The following is a 16,514-nucleotide window of genomic DNA, read 5'->3' on the forward strand; positions in this document are numbered from 1 at the left end:
AACACTTAGTTTCTGGCATATAGTCTGATGTTTTCATCTGAGTGTGCAATCGTTCCGTTTTATTTAGTATTCCTGTGTTATTTTGGCCTGTCTGTGAATCAAATGAGCTTTATATATGCTTTTGCTAACTGGCTGTGCTTCTGAGGCTGAGACTGTGGTCACAGCTCTAACTGGCAGCTGGAGCAGGGCCATTGAAAGAGCACTTGCTTTCACCACTTACTGCCTGTGGTATCTGTGACTTTGTACATGAACTGTGACAGATGGTTTCTGAGGTTCTGTGCGAACTGTCTGTGCACTTCGTGTGTGTGTCCTACAATACCTGGTGTTGGAAGGCGCAACTACACACAAGGTGTCCTCCTCCTCAAGCCTGCTGTTCCTGTCACGGGCAGCATGACAGGCTGAGCTGGAAGTGAGCCTTGGACTTCTGGGAACAAGTTGTTCTCTTACGGGTGCCATGTACTGCTCTGTCTTTAATAGTGAAAAACCCCAAAAGGTTTTAAAAATTGCATGTAAACAAAGTAAATCGGAAATAAATATTCAGGCTTAGCTGAAATTCCTAAATTTCAGTCATTACAAAAGCTGGCTTTTCCTTGTTTCTCTTTTAGTTCTGCCTGCATGTTCTCCCAAATCAGTGAGAAACAAGGAATTACCCTTACTTACCTGCTGTATAGAAGCAGTACCAGTTGCCTAACATTTCTGTGGCACAGCTGCTAGAAGGCACTAGGCATATTTAATGTCAGCATGACCTTATATTGCTCTCGTTCAGAGGATAGAGTTTTGAATGCTTATGTTGTATATAAGAAACCAGATTTTGGCTCTGACTGTCAATTTATTGCTATGTTGTATGCTAGCAGACTGAACACGGCACTTGGAGGAGCGGTAGTTCTGTTGCTGGGCTGAAGGGTTGGGTATGATCCCCATGCAGCAGTGGGACAGACAGTATTATTGGTAGTGTGTTTTTTGATTTGAAACACAAGATGGCAAGGGCCAGCGTAATTTCTGGAGCGAGTGATGATGCCCAGGCCCCTGAAACTGCTTATGCAGTTGTTTCACTGCTCCCTCTGGAGCTTTGCAGTCGTAGAGCTGGAGGCGCTGTCGCTTTGAGGGGATGGTCCCTTTGGACTGCACGGAATGATGGTGCCAAGCAGATCCTGTAGACAGCATCTTCTCTTCTTGGCAAAGAGCAAAGATGTTTGGCTTGCCACATAACATCCCGTGCACAAATTTTGGACTAGGCTGTGGCTACCGCTACATGCTAAACGTTCCAGCGCGCAAAGTCCACGTAATATCTGTCTTTATGGAAGCAGACTTTGCACAGTGGCAGGTGGGGAAACTGTGCCAGCCAGCTCCCTGTGCTTTCAGCAGCTAATGTTGTGACCAGAGCACGTACAGTCAGAATTCAGAGTAAAATTGTACTCACTGAGTATCTGCTGGCAAGCTCCCGGGCAATGCCATTTAATATTCATTTGCTCAGCAAGGACAAAATAATCACAATTTAGACAACAGTGAAGGTAACCTTTAAGTAATATGTGCAAATTTGGTCAGTGTAATACTAGAAAAATTCTTTTATGTTTTCTGTTACAATTTTTTTGCCAGGTGGTGAGGTTTGCTTTTAATTTTAAGCCTTATTCTTCTTCAAACTCTCTTCTAAGCTCTTCTCCAGTTTCAAGGGCAGTTGACATAAGATAGTAGAATGCTGCTTTGGAAATTGAGCGGTAGTTTTTTGTAACCACTTGTCTTATAATAGTGGTCAGGGAGAAACGGCAATCTAAATCAATTACTAGGGGTTTTTTTTGGTGAAAAAGCCATGAGTTTTGGTTTGATAGTAGTCTTTACTACTTGTCTGTACTTCAAAAACCCAAAGGAGAAGCTGTCGAGTTCGTTTTACTATTACATATCATCAAGTGTTCTGAAAACATTTCTTTTAAAATAATTCTAGTATAAAGATAAATGTATTACATGCTTTTTGCACATGTACCCTTTCTTAAATATATGTCACTCCTAAATGATGGCTTTTTTCAGCTCTCTTTTTGGCAGAGAGGTTGGGCTTTTTTTTGTTACACAGGGCTTTTAAATGTACGATAAAGAAAATCCAGAGATACTTAATGAATCCATTGATATTCACAAAAATCAAATATTCTGTGAATGTTGTATTAGAAGGAAAACAATGAAGGCCTTAATGTTGATAAAAGTTAAATGTGAGGCTTTGGTGTAAGTACTGTTAGTTGTAACCTATTGTATCTGAATTCCATACTATAGGAAGGATCTGTAATTCTTTGTAGAAGCACTAAAACTGGCAGGAGAGCAGAGCTGATATAAAGGGATTTTAAGCTGTCAAAGCTGAAAGGGTTGCCTGCTGAGTTTGAGCAATAGCAGATTGGCCTCCAGTTGCCAATGCACTTGATGATCCTCTGTCACCTGGAAGCTGACCACGTCTCTTCAGTTCTATTTATATTCTCTAAAACTAACTTAAACCCAAACTAATAAAAAAGATTTTAGCAACAAAATTTGAGATCTCTGTTCTGTTCACTGAATATTGTCTCTATTCTTTTCCTTGAGACAGATTTGTAAAAATATATTGCAAATTACAACATAGCTATTTCCTTAGGGATTTGAGTACTTCATAACTTTGGAAGTCTTCTGTTTACAAAATTAGTATTATTTTTTTCTAGAGATCTGGGAAATGGACTAGGAATTTGAGATGCTTGTGTTGCACGTGTACATCTTTGTACTGGTGGCAGTGGGATACAGCTGGACATGGTCTGGTACTTCTAGTGAGGATCTGAGCTGGGCAGCGTGAGCTGAAGACCAACCCGTGTATGTGCCTCAGGCACTGACAGCATCAAGTCACAGCTGCTGTTGAAGTCTGGGCTCTACCTGGCAGGCACAATTGTAATAAGAGACCACACTCAGAGGCCTTCCTAGAAAGCTTAGAGCTGGGATGCCTCCCTGTTCCCTGGATGCCATGCAGTTGAATGTCTGTGTCCCTTCTCACCAAAGAAATTTCATTTTGAATTGAAACGAACTTGAATCAACCCCACCCGGTTTCATATGAAAATGATAAGAAGTCGAAGGCTTTACTTCACTTTTTTCACGTGAATTGTTTTGGCTTTCCTTGAGGCATCAATAAAGGCAAACTGTAGTTTTCTGGTGAATTTGACTGAAAATTCAAGTTCAGAGTAAAGTACAGAACTACCGGAATCTCTGCTTTCATTATGAACATTTCACACAGCTATAGATATAATTACATATGATGAAGATCTTATGGCAAGACATGGGCTGTTACTCCCAATTCCCTGGCAGAACTCCCAGTTAAGTGATTTTCTTCTAGCCACATGAATGTAGTTTCTTTAACTGGTACGTTTCATCCTAGAGAAAACTGCATTTTAACTGAATAGCAAATCTCATTGTATGGTGTATATAAAGGTCTTCAGAAAACTGAGTTAGTCAACAATTTTCCTTGGCTTCCTCTCCCTATGGAGATTGTTATATTAGATAAGAGATGGTAATCTTTCATTCTTCTATTATCCCTTGAAGCTAAGAGAAAAAAAAACAATTTCACACTTTGGAAAACTTATCTAGTCATACCCTTAAAAGGTTCTGCTTTACCTCGAGTGGATCACTTAACATTTTTTGCCTTGATGTGTTATGCTTTCTCTTGCTTTGACTGATGAATAACTTCAGTGTAGTAATGTAAGCAACGAGAATAATATGAATTTGGGTATGCGTGTTCGGAAAAATCAACAAGGTAATCTTATTTATAGGGCATATAACTGACACATGTTACTTCGTGGTTAGTTCAGTGGTGTTTCTAAGATGTCGGTATAAAAAAAGCAAGATATAAAAATTTGTGTTTATAAAAATTTGTGTTTATGAACTATCAAGAACATAGTTATAACAAAAATTACTCCAAGAATATAATGATGAATTAAGAAATTATTGCATGTACTGAAAACTTGTGTAAAAAGACCTAGATGAGGCAGGGGAAGTTTTGTGTCATAGCTTTGATACAGAAGGACTACCTCAAGGTTGTTCATGGCTCTTAGCTGTTCAAATGTACTCCCCTTAAACTTGAAACTTTCTGCTGTAGCTTGAATGCTGAATTTGAGACTGCTCTTCCCCCAACTGATACTTCATTTCTCAAAATCGAAATGTGTCATGTTAGAAGTTAAGTTTGTACAGAAGAGGAAGATTTGGGATGAAGCTGGGCCTGGGCAGAAGGGAGATGGGGGTGGAGGTGCTTAGTTTTAATCTTTGTTTCTCACTATCCAACTCTATTGGCAATAAATTAATTTTCCTCAAATCAAGTCCATTTTGCCTGTGTCCGTACCTCGTAAGTGATTTTCTTGTCTTTATCTCAGCTCCTAAGCTTTTCTGTATTCTATTCTTCCCCTATGCTGTTGAGGGAGAGGAGGAGTGCAACAGTGGCTTGGGTGGGCATATGGTAGATGGCTAAGGTCAAGCCCACCAGAGTTTTGAAGACTGAATTGTCAGCTGAACCTTTTAGGTCATCGTGGAGAAGGCTGAACCATCAGTGTCTCTGTCTTACCAGTGTGCAGCTCTTTGGCGAGACTAAGCCTTTCATTAGTGACAGCAGTAACCATCATCATCTACCTTGTCTCTGTGTGTTCATGAGTGAAACAAGAGGAGGAGACTTCCTTTCACAGTAAGGTAAATGTTTGTCAATTGATGCAGGAAATGTGAGGTCTGAGTTCTGGGTGCTCTGAAGCCTGAGCTCACTATGTTCTTCCTGGAGTTGCCTGGAGTAGGGCCTATCATGCTTTAGTGCTGAGCAGCTAGGTGTGAAAATTTTGGACAGTAGGAGAGACAACTGTGATGTGGGGTGGGGATATCTGGTTTCTGTCATCTTACGCTTAGAAGAAATCATAAAGGGGGTTTAGGGGTGTCTTAGGTAGTGTCTTGGAACAGGAGATCAGTTGTGGTATCAGATCCTCTGTGATTGTTAAAAGTTTCTAGTGTGATTCTCAAAATGTATGGCTTGCCCAAATGAAAAACTTGGCTACAAAACCTTAGCACTTCTTGTGGATGGCAAATGTCATAATAGTGTAATTCATAATTAAATAAACACTACAGGGTGCTGAGGGGGTTTGTATCAGCATGAGGTAATGAGATTTTGGGGATTTTTTCTTCCTCTAAAGTAGCCAAAGATAATTTGATTAAAAGTTGCAACGGAAAGTCATCGTCATTAAGAAAATGCCAGTGATGGTTGTAGAGGTGCTGTGCTGAAAATAGAGGCCTTTTAGGAGCGGGGAGAGTCTGGTTATTAAACTGATTGCCACAGCTTCTCAGAAGAGATTGTAAGCTTGAAAGCTTATCTGTCTTGTGTAACAACTGCTCTAATAGCAGTTGCCCATACGGACCTGGGTATGATTTGTGTTTTTAATTAATATTTCAAGGGAATAAATGGCCTAACGTGATTAGTGGCAGGTTCCAGTGGCTGGCACTGGGAAAGAGAGCATTATCTCTTTGAGGATGAGTTACTCATCCAAGAGAACAGATGTTTTGGTAAGGTCACGCAGTGTTTGGCTTGATTGTATGCCCAGTTTAGGACCTACATCTGCTATGTATACATCTGCTATTACTGCATATGTGGGAAAGGAGTCCACCAGGAGGACTGAGGTGGGAGACTAGAGAAGGAAGGGCTGTTGCACGAATTAAGGTATCCTTCACCTGAGCAATTTTGGGGGCTGGAAGTTAGCTACCACAGTTGATGAAGAGAATTGAGTGGCCTGAATAACGCATTGACTCAATACATCGCGTCACCAATGTCTGCCGGTGAGTCTCATGAGTGTCATCAGTTAATGTGGGCACTGGAGCAGCCTGGCCTCCCTGGTGGGGGGTGCTCCATCTGCTTGTCTGACCTTGGAAGCTCCTGGAAGAACTCAGTTGTATCTCCAGCCCCAGTGGGAGTAACTCAAGCCCCTTTGCCTTAGGTGACAGCTCACTGTATGCAAACCTCAACAATTATACCTGCATGTTTGCTGCATGGCTTTGAACATACTGTAGTGCAAGCACTGGTTATAGCAGTAGAGTGCCATTTGGAAGGATCAGCTCTCTGGGTGACTTTGGGCTGAACGTGTCATCCCTGTGATGGTACACAGACTGGGTCTACTCAGCAGTGGCCCCCCAGATGTGTCACACAATGTACTTCAAGTTATAAATGCAGAAGAGATCAAATAGTTTGGAAATAATTTACTCCTGTGATTATTGCTCCTGTGAATTATAAATTACCCAAAAGCCGGAGCTGTTCGCAGCCAGAGTATTTGCTCTTCAGACCAGCACTCGAAAGGCTGCTTTTAAGAAATAAGATTTTTAGAGAACAAAAGGGGAAACAAACACTGCGAAAATTTAGTTAAATGTAAATGTGTTAAATGGTACATGAACTAGTCAGGTTTTCATGATTTATCAGTTTTAAACTTCAAAGGCTCTGGTTAGCTTGCATTTTTAAAACTAATGAGTTTATCACCGCCAGTGGGGAAAAATGGTTCAAGTATATCAGCTGTAAATTGGTACAAAGCACTAAAAGGGACATTAGCCTCTAATCAGATTCTAACAGTTCATTAAACCTGCCTTTCCTCCGTGGTGCTTTGTCTTCCCCCCTCCTTCTGCCTGTGCCTCCTGAGTAAGCCAGCCTCGTCCCTTTGCTCAGGCGGGTAAAACTTCCTCAGGGACACGATGCAGTATCAGCTCATCCTTCTTTGTCTGTGAGCTAAACAGCCTAAGGGATGTTTGATGATGGTGTATTCCTGATCTCGCTGTAAAATTCAACTGTGCTGCCTATAAATCAAGAAAGCAGAGGGACCTCTCAACTTGCAGAATAGGAACTGGGGGAGCCAGGAGTGCCACACTGGCTCCTGCTCTTTATCCACCTCAAACCACATCCAAACTGATGGGGCTCAGTGACACCTGAGATCTGCTGCTAATAAGTAAACAGTGTGCTGCCCTTGCTGGGAAGAAAGATGTAAAGCTAGGCACAATTTCATCCAGCTTATTTGTGGCATCAGAGACCCTTCCTGCTTTTTTTCCACCTCATGCCTCACACTGAATAAAGATCAAGGTGCACAAAATAATTTGCTCAGCAAACATAGGAAGGACTTGTTTTTCTTCCTCTTCCTGTTGTGTCAAGCTTAAAAAGTACGGTAAATGCACAGCAGTAACATAGCATGGACTGGGACATCTCAATAGCTTGACTCGTTTTCATTCTCATATGTTTGAATGCAGAGGTGTCCTGCTGAAAATTACTTGTTTGATCTGAAATTTTATAACTCTAAGCATTTAGAGCTTTTATGAATTATCTAAATCTACTTTTAAAGCAAAGAAATAGAGATTGCACTTTCTTATCTGTTTCACCATCAAGTTTCTGCCTGTCCTGTAGTAAGTAACCACAGCTCTGAGTGCTAAAATACACAGGGTTCAAAGTGAGGGTGACAGAGATTTTAAGCAGGTCATTTTCTCTGCTTGTGGCACCATGTTGGAGCATGGGCATATCAGTTTCCCTTCTTTTCAACATGTTATTTAAATTACAGTAATGGAATATACAAAAATAAACAGTTTCTGCAGTATTTATATCCTGGAAAGTAGAGGTCCTGGGATGAGGTGTATTGATTGGAAAAAAAGAAAACATTTAAAATAATTTAAGTTTTTAAAGCGTGTTTTGGAAGCTCCATTAGGATAGACCATTTTCCTTAAAATTCTGCTGAAGCAACCATGGTAAGAAGGCTGTGAATGCATTCCTTATGAATAACGGTGCTACGCAGTGCTGAACGGATCTGCTGCCTGTGAAACACATGGAAAATGTTTTTTTCCATTCTGGTGCAGTTACTGAGGACTACGAGGTACCAGAGCAGAGGTGAGTTTCCAGTCTAGAGCTTGGCCTTCCAGACACATCTGCAGATTAATAACTTACTGTGAATGAGTCATTTGTAAGTGATGTGTGCTTCAGTTACGTTGTTTGAAAAACAGCCGTGATGTCTCTGCATTTCTGTACCACTGACCAAAGTGTCTGGATTTGTAAGGTCCCATTCTAGCTTGAAGGATAAAATGGTTTTTATTCTCTCCATGTTGTCCAAACTAAAGGGCAGCTGAAGACACTTGCTTTGAAACACCAGCCTTGAGCTTTGGCTGGAGAAAAAATTGGTTCAGGTTGAGGTACTGTTTGAACTGAAGGCACAAGAGGTTATTTTGTATGTCTTCATAAACTGCTCCAGTAACAGCAGGATGAGGATTTTCACAGCAAATCTTGAAGCTCTTGGCATATATTACACATAACTACATGGACAGTGTATGTTTTTAACTTGCTTTTTTATGTCTTTGTCTCAGAGGTGTGTGGAGATTTTCATTGACAAATGCTGATAACTTTATAAGACAATGATAAGAAATTTGTGGAATCGTAGATGTGTGTTGATTTATAATGTGTGTGGGTATAGGCCTTCACTGTAACGTCTCTCCATACAAGCCTGTGCTTTCTCTACCAGAAGTACAAATGTTTTGACTGAAATCAACTATGCCTAAGTATACTGCCAAAACCTTCAAACTGTTTGACACCACTGCTTTCCTCTTCAGTTCTAAAGCAAGGAATTCATATACGTGTACCTGTGTGATTAATTTAAAGTTATGAAATAGTAATTGGAGATGATTTTCCCTTGTTGCTTACAAAGGCTTAGTTCTCTTTTAAGGATAACTGAAAGTATGATTTACTGTTTTAACAGAAGTAGTAACTTGGCAGCTACTCCTTGAAATTACTATTATATCCTCCTCGTTAATTTCCACTGAAAGAAACATACTTCTATAGTATCACAGAAACTTAAACCAATGAATTGAAGCAAGTGTTCTTTTCATAATTTTTTGATTAACCTTGTCCTTTTTTGCCTTAGGATATCAGCGCCTTTGAGAACAGAATGTTAATGCTTGATGGGATGCCGGCAGTCAGAGTCAAAACAGAGCTGCTGGAATCCGAGCAAGGGGTAAGCAGAGGTTTGTGTGACCTCACTCCGGTAACCCTTCCCCAGATTCTCTGTGGTTAGCTGTCCCTCCCATTTTCTTTTCTATGTTTTTCTTTATTTCCACTCTTCTGGAGCATATTTTCTTGGGAGTTGTACTGGTGAGCATCTAGTCTGATCTGCTGGGAGCACAGAACAAAACCTGCAGATGACTTACTGAAATCATCTGGGATAGCTGAGATGCTCTTGGTGAAATTTTACACCTATTAAAAAAAGGTGCAGTTTAATAAAAGAAAAAGGAATAGATTGCAGTAAAGGAAGCCAAATTCATATGTCTGGGAAGTCCATGTATGTATGTATGTATGTTTCCTATTCTGCCTTCTGGGGATATTTGCTGTACTGTGGTTGTTTCATCCTTTATATGCTTGTCCTATTCCAGTTTCAGTTTGTGGAAACCTGCTCTCTCTCTGGTGAAATGCACTTGTTTATCATTAAGATTAAGAAGACTAGAAGCCTCAGATGGTTAAAGCTGATGCCATGTCAACTGCTGAATACTGGACAGAGCATGTATTGGATTTTGAATTTTTTTGCAGAACTTGGCACTGGAGTGACAGTTTTTAGGAAAATGGGGGAGGGTATTTTCTTGCATATGTGGTAAAGTGATTGTAGATTACAGCAAGAGTATCTGTATTTAATGGATTTTTTATCATGAAACTTTGTTTCCTTGTATACATCATGTTATTCCAAAGAACCTAACCCACTTTACTAATCTGAAGACATATGCCTTCAACAAGCAGCCTAATAGAAGCAGCAATGCTATTGCCTTGTAGGGAAGGGCTTTTGCCTAATTCTGTATCTTGGCTTTTTCCCTTTCTGCTATTTTCTCAGTTATTTAATTGAGAATTTAAGTGCTATGGAAGAGAGGGAATTAACTTTCAGGATGACTTAACTTGAAACACTTGCAAGGAAATACCAGTTACTCAGGGCGTTTTTGAGGCTTTGAGAGGGAGAAAAAGGTTGGCATTTAATCAAGTTCTTGCTCACCTCTGCCTTCCTGACACCAAATACCCTCAGAAATTACTCCATTACAATTACTCCATGAATGTAGTTGGTGGGAATGTAAAAATTGAACTATTGTATGAGCCATGATGATGAAAAGACAGATCCATTTCTAATACCTTCTGGATGCTTTGCATTATGCCTTTGTACGTAACAGAAATGTTTCTCTACAGTGTTCAGAAGACAAAGGTTCCATTGGCATTTGCCTTTGTTCAGTTTGAAATAAATTCTGTGCATGATACATATTGCTGGGTCCTTTATGAAGAGTACTTCCTTTAGCAAAGCGTGAGTTGATTCTGGAAGACCTATTTGGTGTCTTAGGAACTGAAAGGAAATGAATGATCTATATAATTTTTTAATTTCCTTAGAGTTTTTTAATAAAATTTTATGGACTTCTGTATAAGCAGAAAATGATGTCATTTTTTCCCCAGTGACTGAGCCATTGGACAAAGAGCTCGTTTGATTTGGAATTTTATGCACTTTGGTACTAATTAAGTAGTGTCTGGTCAAGAGTCTCTGGCACCTTTATGATTCTTCATTAGGGAACAATCAATAAATACAAAATGAATTCTCCAGTTCACTAACAGGGGAGCTGGCCATTAGGATGGCAATTTTCCAGCAAACAGCTTAAACTCTAAAGAGAGCTGGTTGAAACAGATGTTTGGCATGTACTTCGGAGACTGCTTTGAATATGTAGATATTGGTATACATAACAGAGACAAGTGTTTGAAGGATGTGATTACCAAAATCAGCACGTGGAGCTGTTTGGGAAGATGAATATCATAACTGGGAGGCAAGAAGTGGGAACTGAAGTGTGATCCAAGTTGTAAGAATTTGAAATTGTGGTTTCTGCCTGTGTTGTTACAGCACCCAAAGTCCCTAGAGTTACGCCTCCATCACAGCATACGTGTGTACAGCAAGATGTGACTTCTACTTTGAAAATTTGGGAACTAAGATGGCATTTTGAGTCTTCTGAGTGTAATGGCCAAAGCTTCATCACTTCAGAGCTGAACACCAGACAAACCTTTCCAAAACCCAGAGGAAAACATTTGGGTTTTTGCTGTTCCAGCTCGGTGTCAGCTGTTGGCTCTAGGTTTGCTGCAAGGGCAAAAGTGAGACATGGCTTAAGGGTTATGAAAGAAGTGTTTCATCTGTGATTGGAGAATCATGAAGGTGGTATCAGTTGTGGAGGAGGGAAACCAACAGGGTCTGGAGCACCAGTGGCCCTCAACCAGGATGGTGAGCACTCCTCTATCATACCAGTGAACAGTGAGTTACCATGTTTTGCCCATGAGGCTTTAGGGTGCTATTGTCTTAGAAGGGTTACAGGACTGCTTTGAGTTGTCTCTGCTGTAAGTATGAGTCCATATTTCAAATAAACATCTTCTTGATTTTAAAGAATTTTTTAAGGATATATGCCTGTTTCTTGTAGGAATATTGGATGCTTTTCTGCAGGACACATGAATATGTCATCCAGAAAAGGTGTTTTCTCTGTAGTTGTGCCTTGGTTAACTCTTCCTTGTGATTCATGGCCTCCAAGGTGGGCTTCACAGACAGGACCTTGCTGGGGGAATTTGGGTGTTGTTTGGCCATTCATGAATGCAGGACTGTGTTGCACACCCAGCTGGTCCTCCCCTTGATCTATTGACTAAAGAAGTAGAAAGTACCTAGCTTAGCTTTTTTTCTAAAGTGAACAATGATCATTGCAATAACTTGACAACATGAAAGTAAAAAAACTCAGAAAAAAGGAACATTACCTTTCCTTTTATACCTACAGCACCAAAATGAAAGTACAATTGGAGAAAAGAAGTTTTTATATAAACAACACCAGCCTTTAACCTTATGTTACTTTTTCACTTACTTTTTTGTGACATACAGCTGTGGTGAAATAGGCACCATCTGGCCATATGCATTTCATTCATAAGAAATTCATCTTCCCTGTACTGCTCTGGGCAACTTGGTCTTCACCAGGTTGTCTCTTGACTATGTATGGTGGTAGTAGAAGTCACCCATGATGTAGATGAGAACCAGGACAGAGCAGACACTAGCATTTCCTGCTGTATTTGGATACCAAGCTAGGCAATCAATCAGCTGGACAATATGCCCTTGTTGTTTCTTGTTTTCTTATTGGAGACTTCAGTCTTTCTGCAAAAGAGATTAAGTATAATGTAAGGTTCTTCTCTACCCTTTGTGCATGAGCTCTAAGATCTTTAACTTTTGTTAAAGTTTGTTTTGTATTAAATGTTTTCTTTTGTTTTGTTTCATGATTCCTCTGTGTCTTTCACTGTGTTTGGGTGCTCTGCCCACACCAGGGCTGCTGATACCACTGAAAAGTTTTAAGAAGTTTTCTTAAATAGTAGTATTTCAGTCCTTACACTGCACAAGTGTTGCTTATCTAGAGCAAGTGAAGGTGGGTTTAAAATGCAATACCGCAGAAGGAATAAGCAAAGAAAGTGTAGTCCAGCTGAGATTTTAGGGTAGCCCTGGGAGAATGAAACTGTGTGAACTACTCCCAGCTGCAAAGCAGCCCGGTCTCTAGCTGATTCTGAAAGGAAATTGGAGCTGACATTTCAGCTACGCCCCATGCACTAGATCCTTGGAGCCTGTGACTGGAGAAGAGGTGAGCAGGACTCTGGAACTGCAGCCTGTATCGGTGCCGTGAAGACAAACCTTTACCGACGCAGATTTAAAAGACACTGAGTTCAAGTTAGATCATTGTGGGAGAATAGGATTTAGGCAGTCCATAAGGAAGACTTGCCTTATGAGATAGGGGTTGCTAGTTAGATTTGGAACAAAGAAGTATTTACAAGGGAAATGGATTTTCTCTTTGCTTTGGAAAAAGTTAAAACAGTTCTGCATTGTTTTATTGTCGCCAATTTAGAGTAGTTTAATGATTTTTAGAAGGCCATCAGCATTAGCAAGAACACATGCTTATTTTTCCAGTGAACTACTGTCCTTAATTTTGCACAGGACATTTAATGCAGTCTATTGTTTGAGGCTTCAGGAAGACACAGTGCTGCTTTAATGACTTTATCACAAATGAAAAAAAGACATTACATAAAAGATATCGCATTGCCCTTTAACAAGCCTTCATTATTATCTCCCCTACTGTGGAACAGGAGCTAGCATTGCTAATAAATTGGGAGAATTACTTTAGAAATGTGAATTTGCTTATCATTTAATATCCTCCAGTGACCTACAGCTTTAGATCTTTTGGGCTGCAGTAAAACCTTTGTCTTGTCAGTTATCAGCTTCAAAAGAGGATGTGAAGAAGGTGATCTCTCACCCTTCATTCTTGTCTGTGCCAAAAACTATTCTGGAAGTAATACTTCTCGTTACAAAAATGCATGGAAGCTGGATTAATATATTGGTAATAGACACTGGGTAGAGAATTTATTAGCTGGTGGCTACTATTAAGAAGTTAGGATGGATAGTGTTGACTGGCTTCAGTGTGAGGTTTGAAAGTCCTGCTAGTCATTGCAGAATGTGGCCCAGTTTCTAAAAATTGGTAAATGTGTCTGACTTAGTGTTCAGTTGCACTTTCTCAAGTATTTGCTGAGTTGGGCCATAAGCTTTTGTTAAAAGGAGATATAAATGTGGGACTTACATCCCACAATCAATCTTCAAATACAGAGAATGATGAACCACTAATTTTCATCAGTCTTTTTGTTTCCAGATCTGCAGTCTCATCTGTTCCTTTGCCTGCATTTTGTCCTCTCAAATCATCACTGAAGGATTATATATCCTACTCTGAATTCTCCTCCTAATTCTTCTTGATCTGTCTCCATTTGAATCACTTATCATGACTGAATTATCAAAAGAAATTATTGAAATGACAAAAGCCTTTAACAAGCCAATATTGTTCTGTGTCTTTCATAGCCAGCCAAATTATCTTGTTGTCTCATATCTGAAGAATGCCATCCATCCTTATGTTGTTACATACATAAACATGTTTTACTTCAGCCTGGGTAATAGTGACATAAATATTTTATTTTTAAAGATTTCCAAAAATACCTATTCACGTTCAGTTGAGAATAGTCTCAGTGACAAAGCGTGCTCTGTGACTGTATGGGGAACTGTTTTGCGGTGATTCATTCAGCTTGGGTACATTCTTTGTATTAGTAGAAGAAAGAGCACTTCTGGTATTTGCTGTTGTCGTTTGTGAATTCTGCTTCCTTCAATTACTTATTTGTTTTCTGAATTACTTAATGTTTAGCATGACTGATTTGGGGAAACAAGTTGCGTATGGACAGTGCACATGTATCAATCTCTTCTGCAAAGAAAGCCCTTCTTTTACTATCTGTTGGTTTTCTTCATCTTGCAGTAGGCATCACTTCAGGAGTGATACTGAGGTGTTAGAATCACTGCTGGTACAATTCATTGGTTGCTTTACAGTGCCGTAAATGTAGGATATTCTTCAGAAAGAGAATCAAGATCTGACTCCAGAACCAGGAAGGACCTAACTCACAGGGCATGATGCAAAGCCATGTGAGTTGTACCTAAGGAGATAGAGCTGTATTTTCTGAGCACTGCTGAAGGTTGTGCTTGCAGCCCAGAAGGGTACAAGACACATTCCAGAAGGGTTATGTCAGTTGGATTAATTAAGTCAAATCAAGCATTGCAAACCAATGAATACTGCAGGTGCTGTTTCATGTTGCTTGGAAGCTTGCATGAAAAAAAAAGGTAGCCAGCTCCTACATCTTCGCTGTCATCCTGGCAGTCTTGTTCAATCCATTGCTGGTGACTCAATGACATTGGAGAGGGTAGGGTCAACTGATCACTGGTCCAAGAAAAACCTAACCCAAACGCAGAAAGGGAGTGGCTGTATGCATCCTGCAAGTCATACTTGTATGTGAAATCATGGATATCGTCTATTATAGGGAGATGGGGAGGGTGGGAAAAAGATTGTGGGTGCTGCTTTTGCTTAGAGCTGGTGACCTGTATCTGAAACTACATCCTGAGACATCTTTACTGCTTCTCAGACCCAAACTGCCCGCTTTGGGCATGTCTCTGCACTGCTGCATTGCCAAACACTGAGTCTTCTCAGTGTTTCATGTTCCTTAGTCCTTTTGAAGTCAGCTCATGTGTAGAGAGCCACTGGGTTTTATCATGGATGTAGGTGTGGTTTCCTTACTTGTTTCTTTATGTTTTTTTCCCTCTAGGGATCAGACTCAAAAATGCAATGGAAAGGTAGTAGATTTAAGACTAATAGGAAATGATAGCTTAACCACCTCACCAGGCAGTCTTTTTGCCAAGTTAACCAAGACTGCAGAATAAAAATGCAGGTGGGGTTGTAAGATGTATGATGCTGTCTGAAATTCACACTAAGTGAAGTATCCCAGATCCTCTGAGACTTAATTTACTGACCACTATCTGCCATTGCTTTCCTTTCCTCAGCAGCTAAATTGACTGTTACAGAGCACAGGAGGGAATGTGCTCCTTAATCTGTCTGGTGTTGTTTGTTGTATGTATGGTAGAAACAGGGGGATTTTCACTTGTGGGTGAAAACTTAATTGTGTGAGGCATTGTACCAATAAAGGGTGGTCCTAGGGTATCTAGGTTTAATTAATCAGAAGTTTAGACTGTCTTTTAATGGCCTTCTTCAGATATTAGTGACTGTGCTTATTAGGAATTCAGCAGCAAGTGTAAAGGAGTGAGGCAGAGGAATACTCTGATCCAAACAGCGTGTGTTTAGCCAACAGTGCCATGCCCAAAAGAGATTTCCAATGTCTATAGTAATAGAAGGGCAGCAAGAAGATGATTTCACTTACAAGAAATATAGATTTTTATGAAGAACTATTTGGTAGAGGAGAAGGATAATACTTTTTCTGCCAAGACTGGAGTGAGTTTCATAGAGAATGTGGGATGTTACCCAGAAACTTAACACAGCTTAATATTGTTAGAGTTCCATGGGAGAATCACAGTTACAGAATATGTATGTTAAATACATGAATTGATAAGTTTTATGTGCTCATATGGATTGGAAAAATAATGTTGCCTTTGGGAGAAGAGAAGTTGACCCTTTGATTGGAGCATAGTGTTGAAGTTCATTGTGAGATTATAGTTCGGTTGCTGTCTATCCCCCATCAACTATTTTGTGAGCTCACCTTCAAGCCAGTTTGCTTTTTGATGATGTATGACCTCTCAGCTTGCTCTGCTACCCGGGCTTATGATGGGACTCTCCTGGAAGATTTATTCAGCTGAGAAACTGGGCATAAAGAAAGACAAGCATGATATATACAAGCTGTATATGTGTCGGTTACTGTGAATCCTAAGTCTACATTTTGGGTTGAAAATTGATTCTTTCTTCAAAATGTGAAAGGTCAACCTTTCTATTACTTCACAAAAGAAGTCACTGAAAATAGTTAAAAAAAAATTTGCAAGAAAAATTTTAACCATCCAAATAACTACAATTAATCTGACTCCCCTTGATAACCCCAGTTCCAATGACTCTTGTGTGCCCTCTATTTCATTCTCTTTGGAGAATCTAATATT

The 16,514-nt window shown here is 39.9% G+C and overlaps 1 protein-coding gene across 4 annotated transcripts in view; it reads left to right on the forward strand.

The window, feature by feature from the left end:
* The window catches only part of KLF12 (Kruppel like factor 12), a 198,440-nt gene that overhangs the window by 47,642 nt on the left and 134,284 nt on the right, over nucleotides 1-16,514 (forward strand). For 3 of the 4 annotated variants that reach the window (XM_017731608.1, XM_017731609.1, XM_008631637.2), the window contains one exon: nucleotides 8,895-8,984. The exons of the other annotated variant lie outside the window; for it this stretch is intronic. In XM_017731608.1, coding sequence (XP_017587097.1) covers nucleotides 8,895-8,984 — 90 coding nt within the window. The remainder of the gene's footprint in view (nucleotides 1-8,894; nucleotides 8,985-16,514) is intronic. 4 annotated transcript variants of the gene reach the window in all.

The sequence above is a fragment of the Corvus brachyrhynchos genome, unplaced genomic scaffold (genome assembly GCF_000691975.1).
Source record: "Corvus brachyrhynchos isolate BGI_N302 unplaced genomic scaffold, ASM69197v1 scaffold71, whole genome shotgun sequence".
NCBI lineage: Eukaryota > Metazoa > Chordata > Aves > Passeriformes > Corvidae > Corvus > Corvus brachyrhynchos.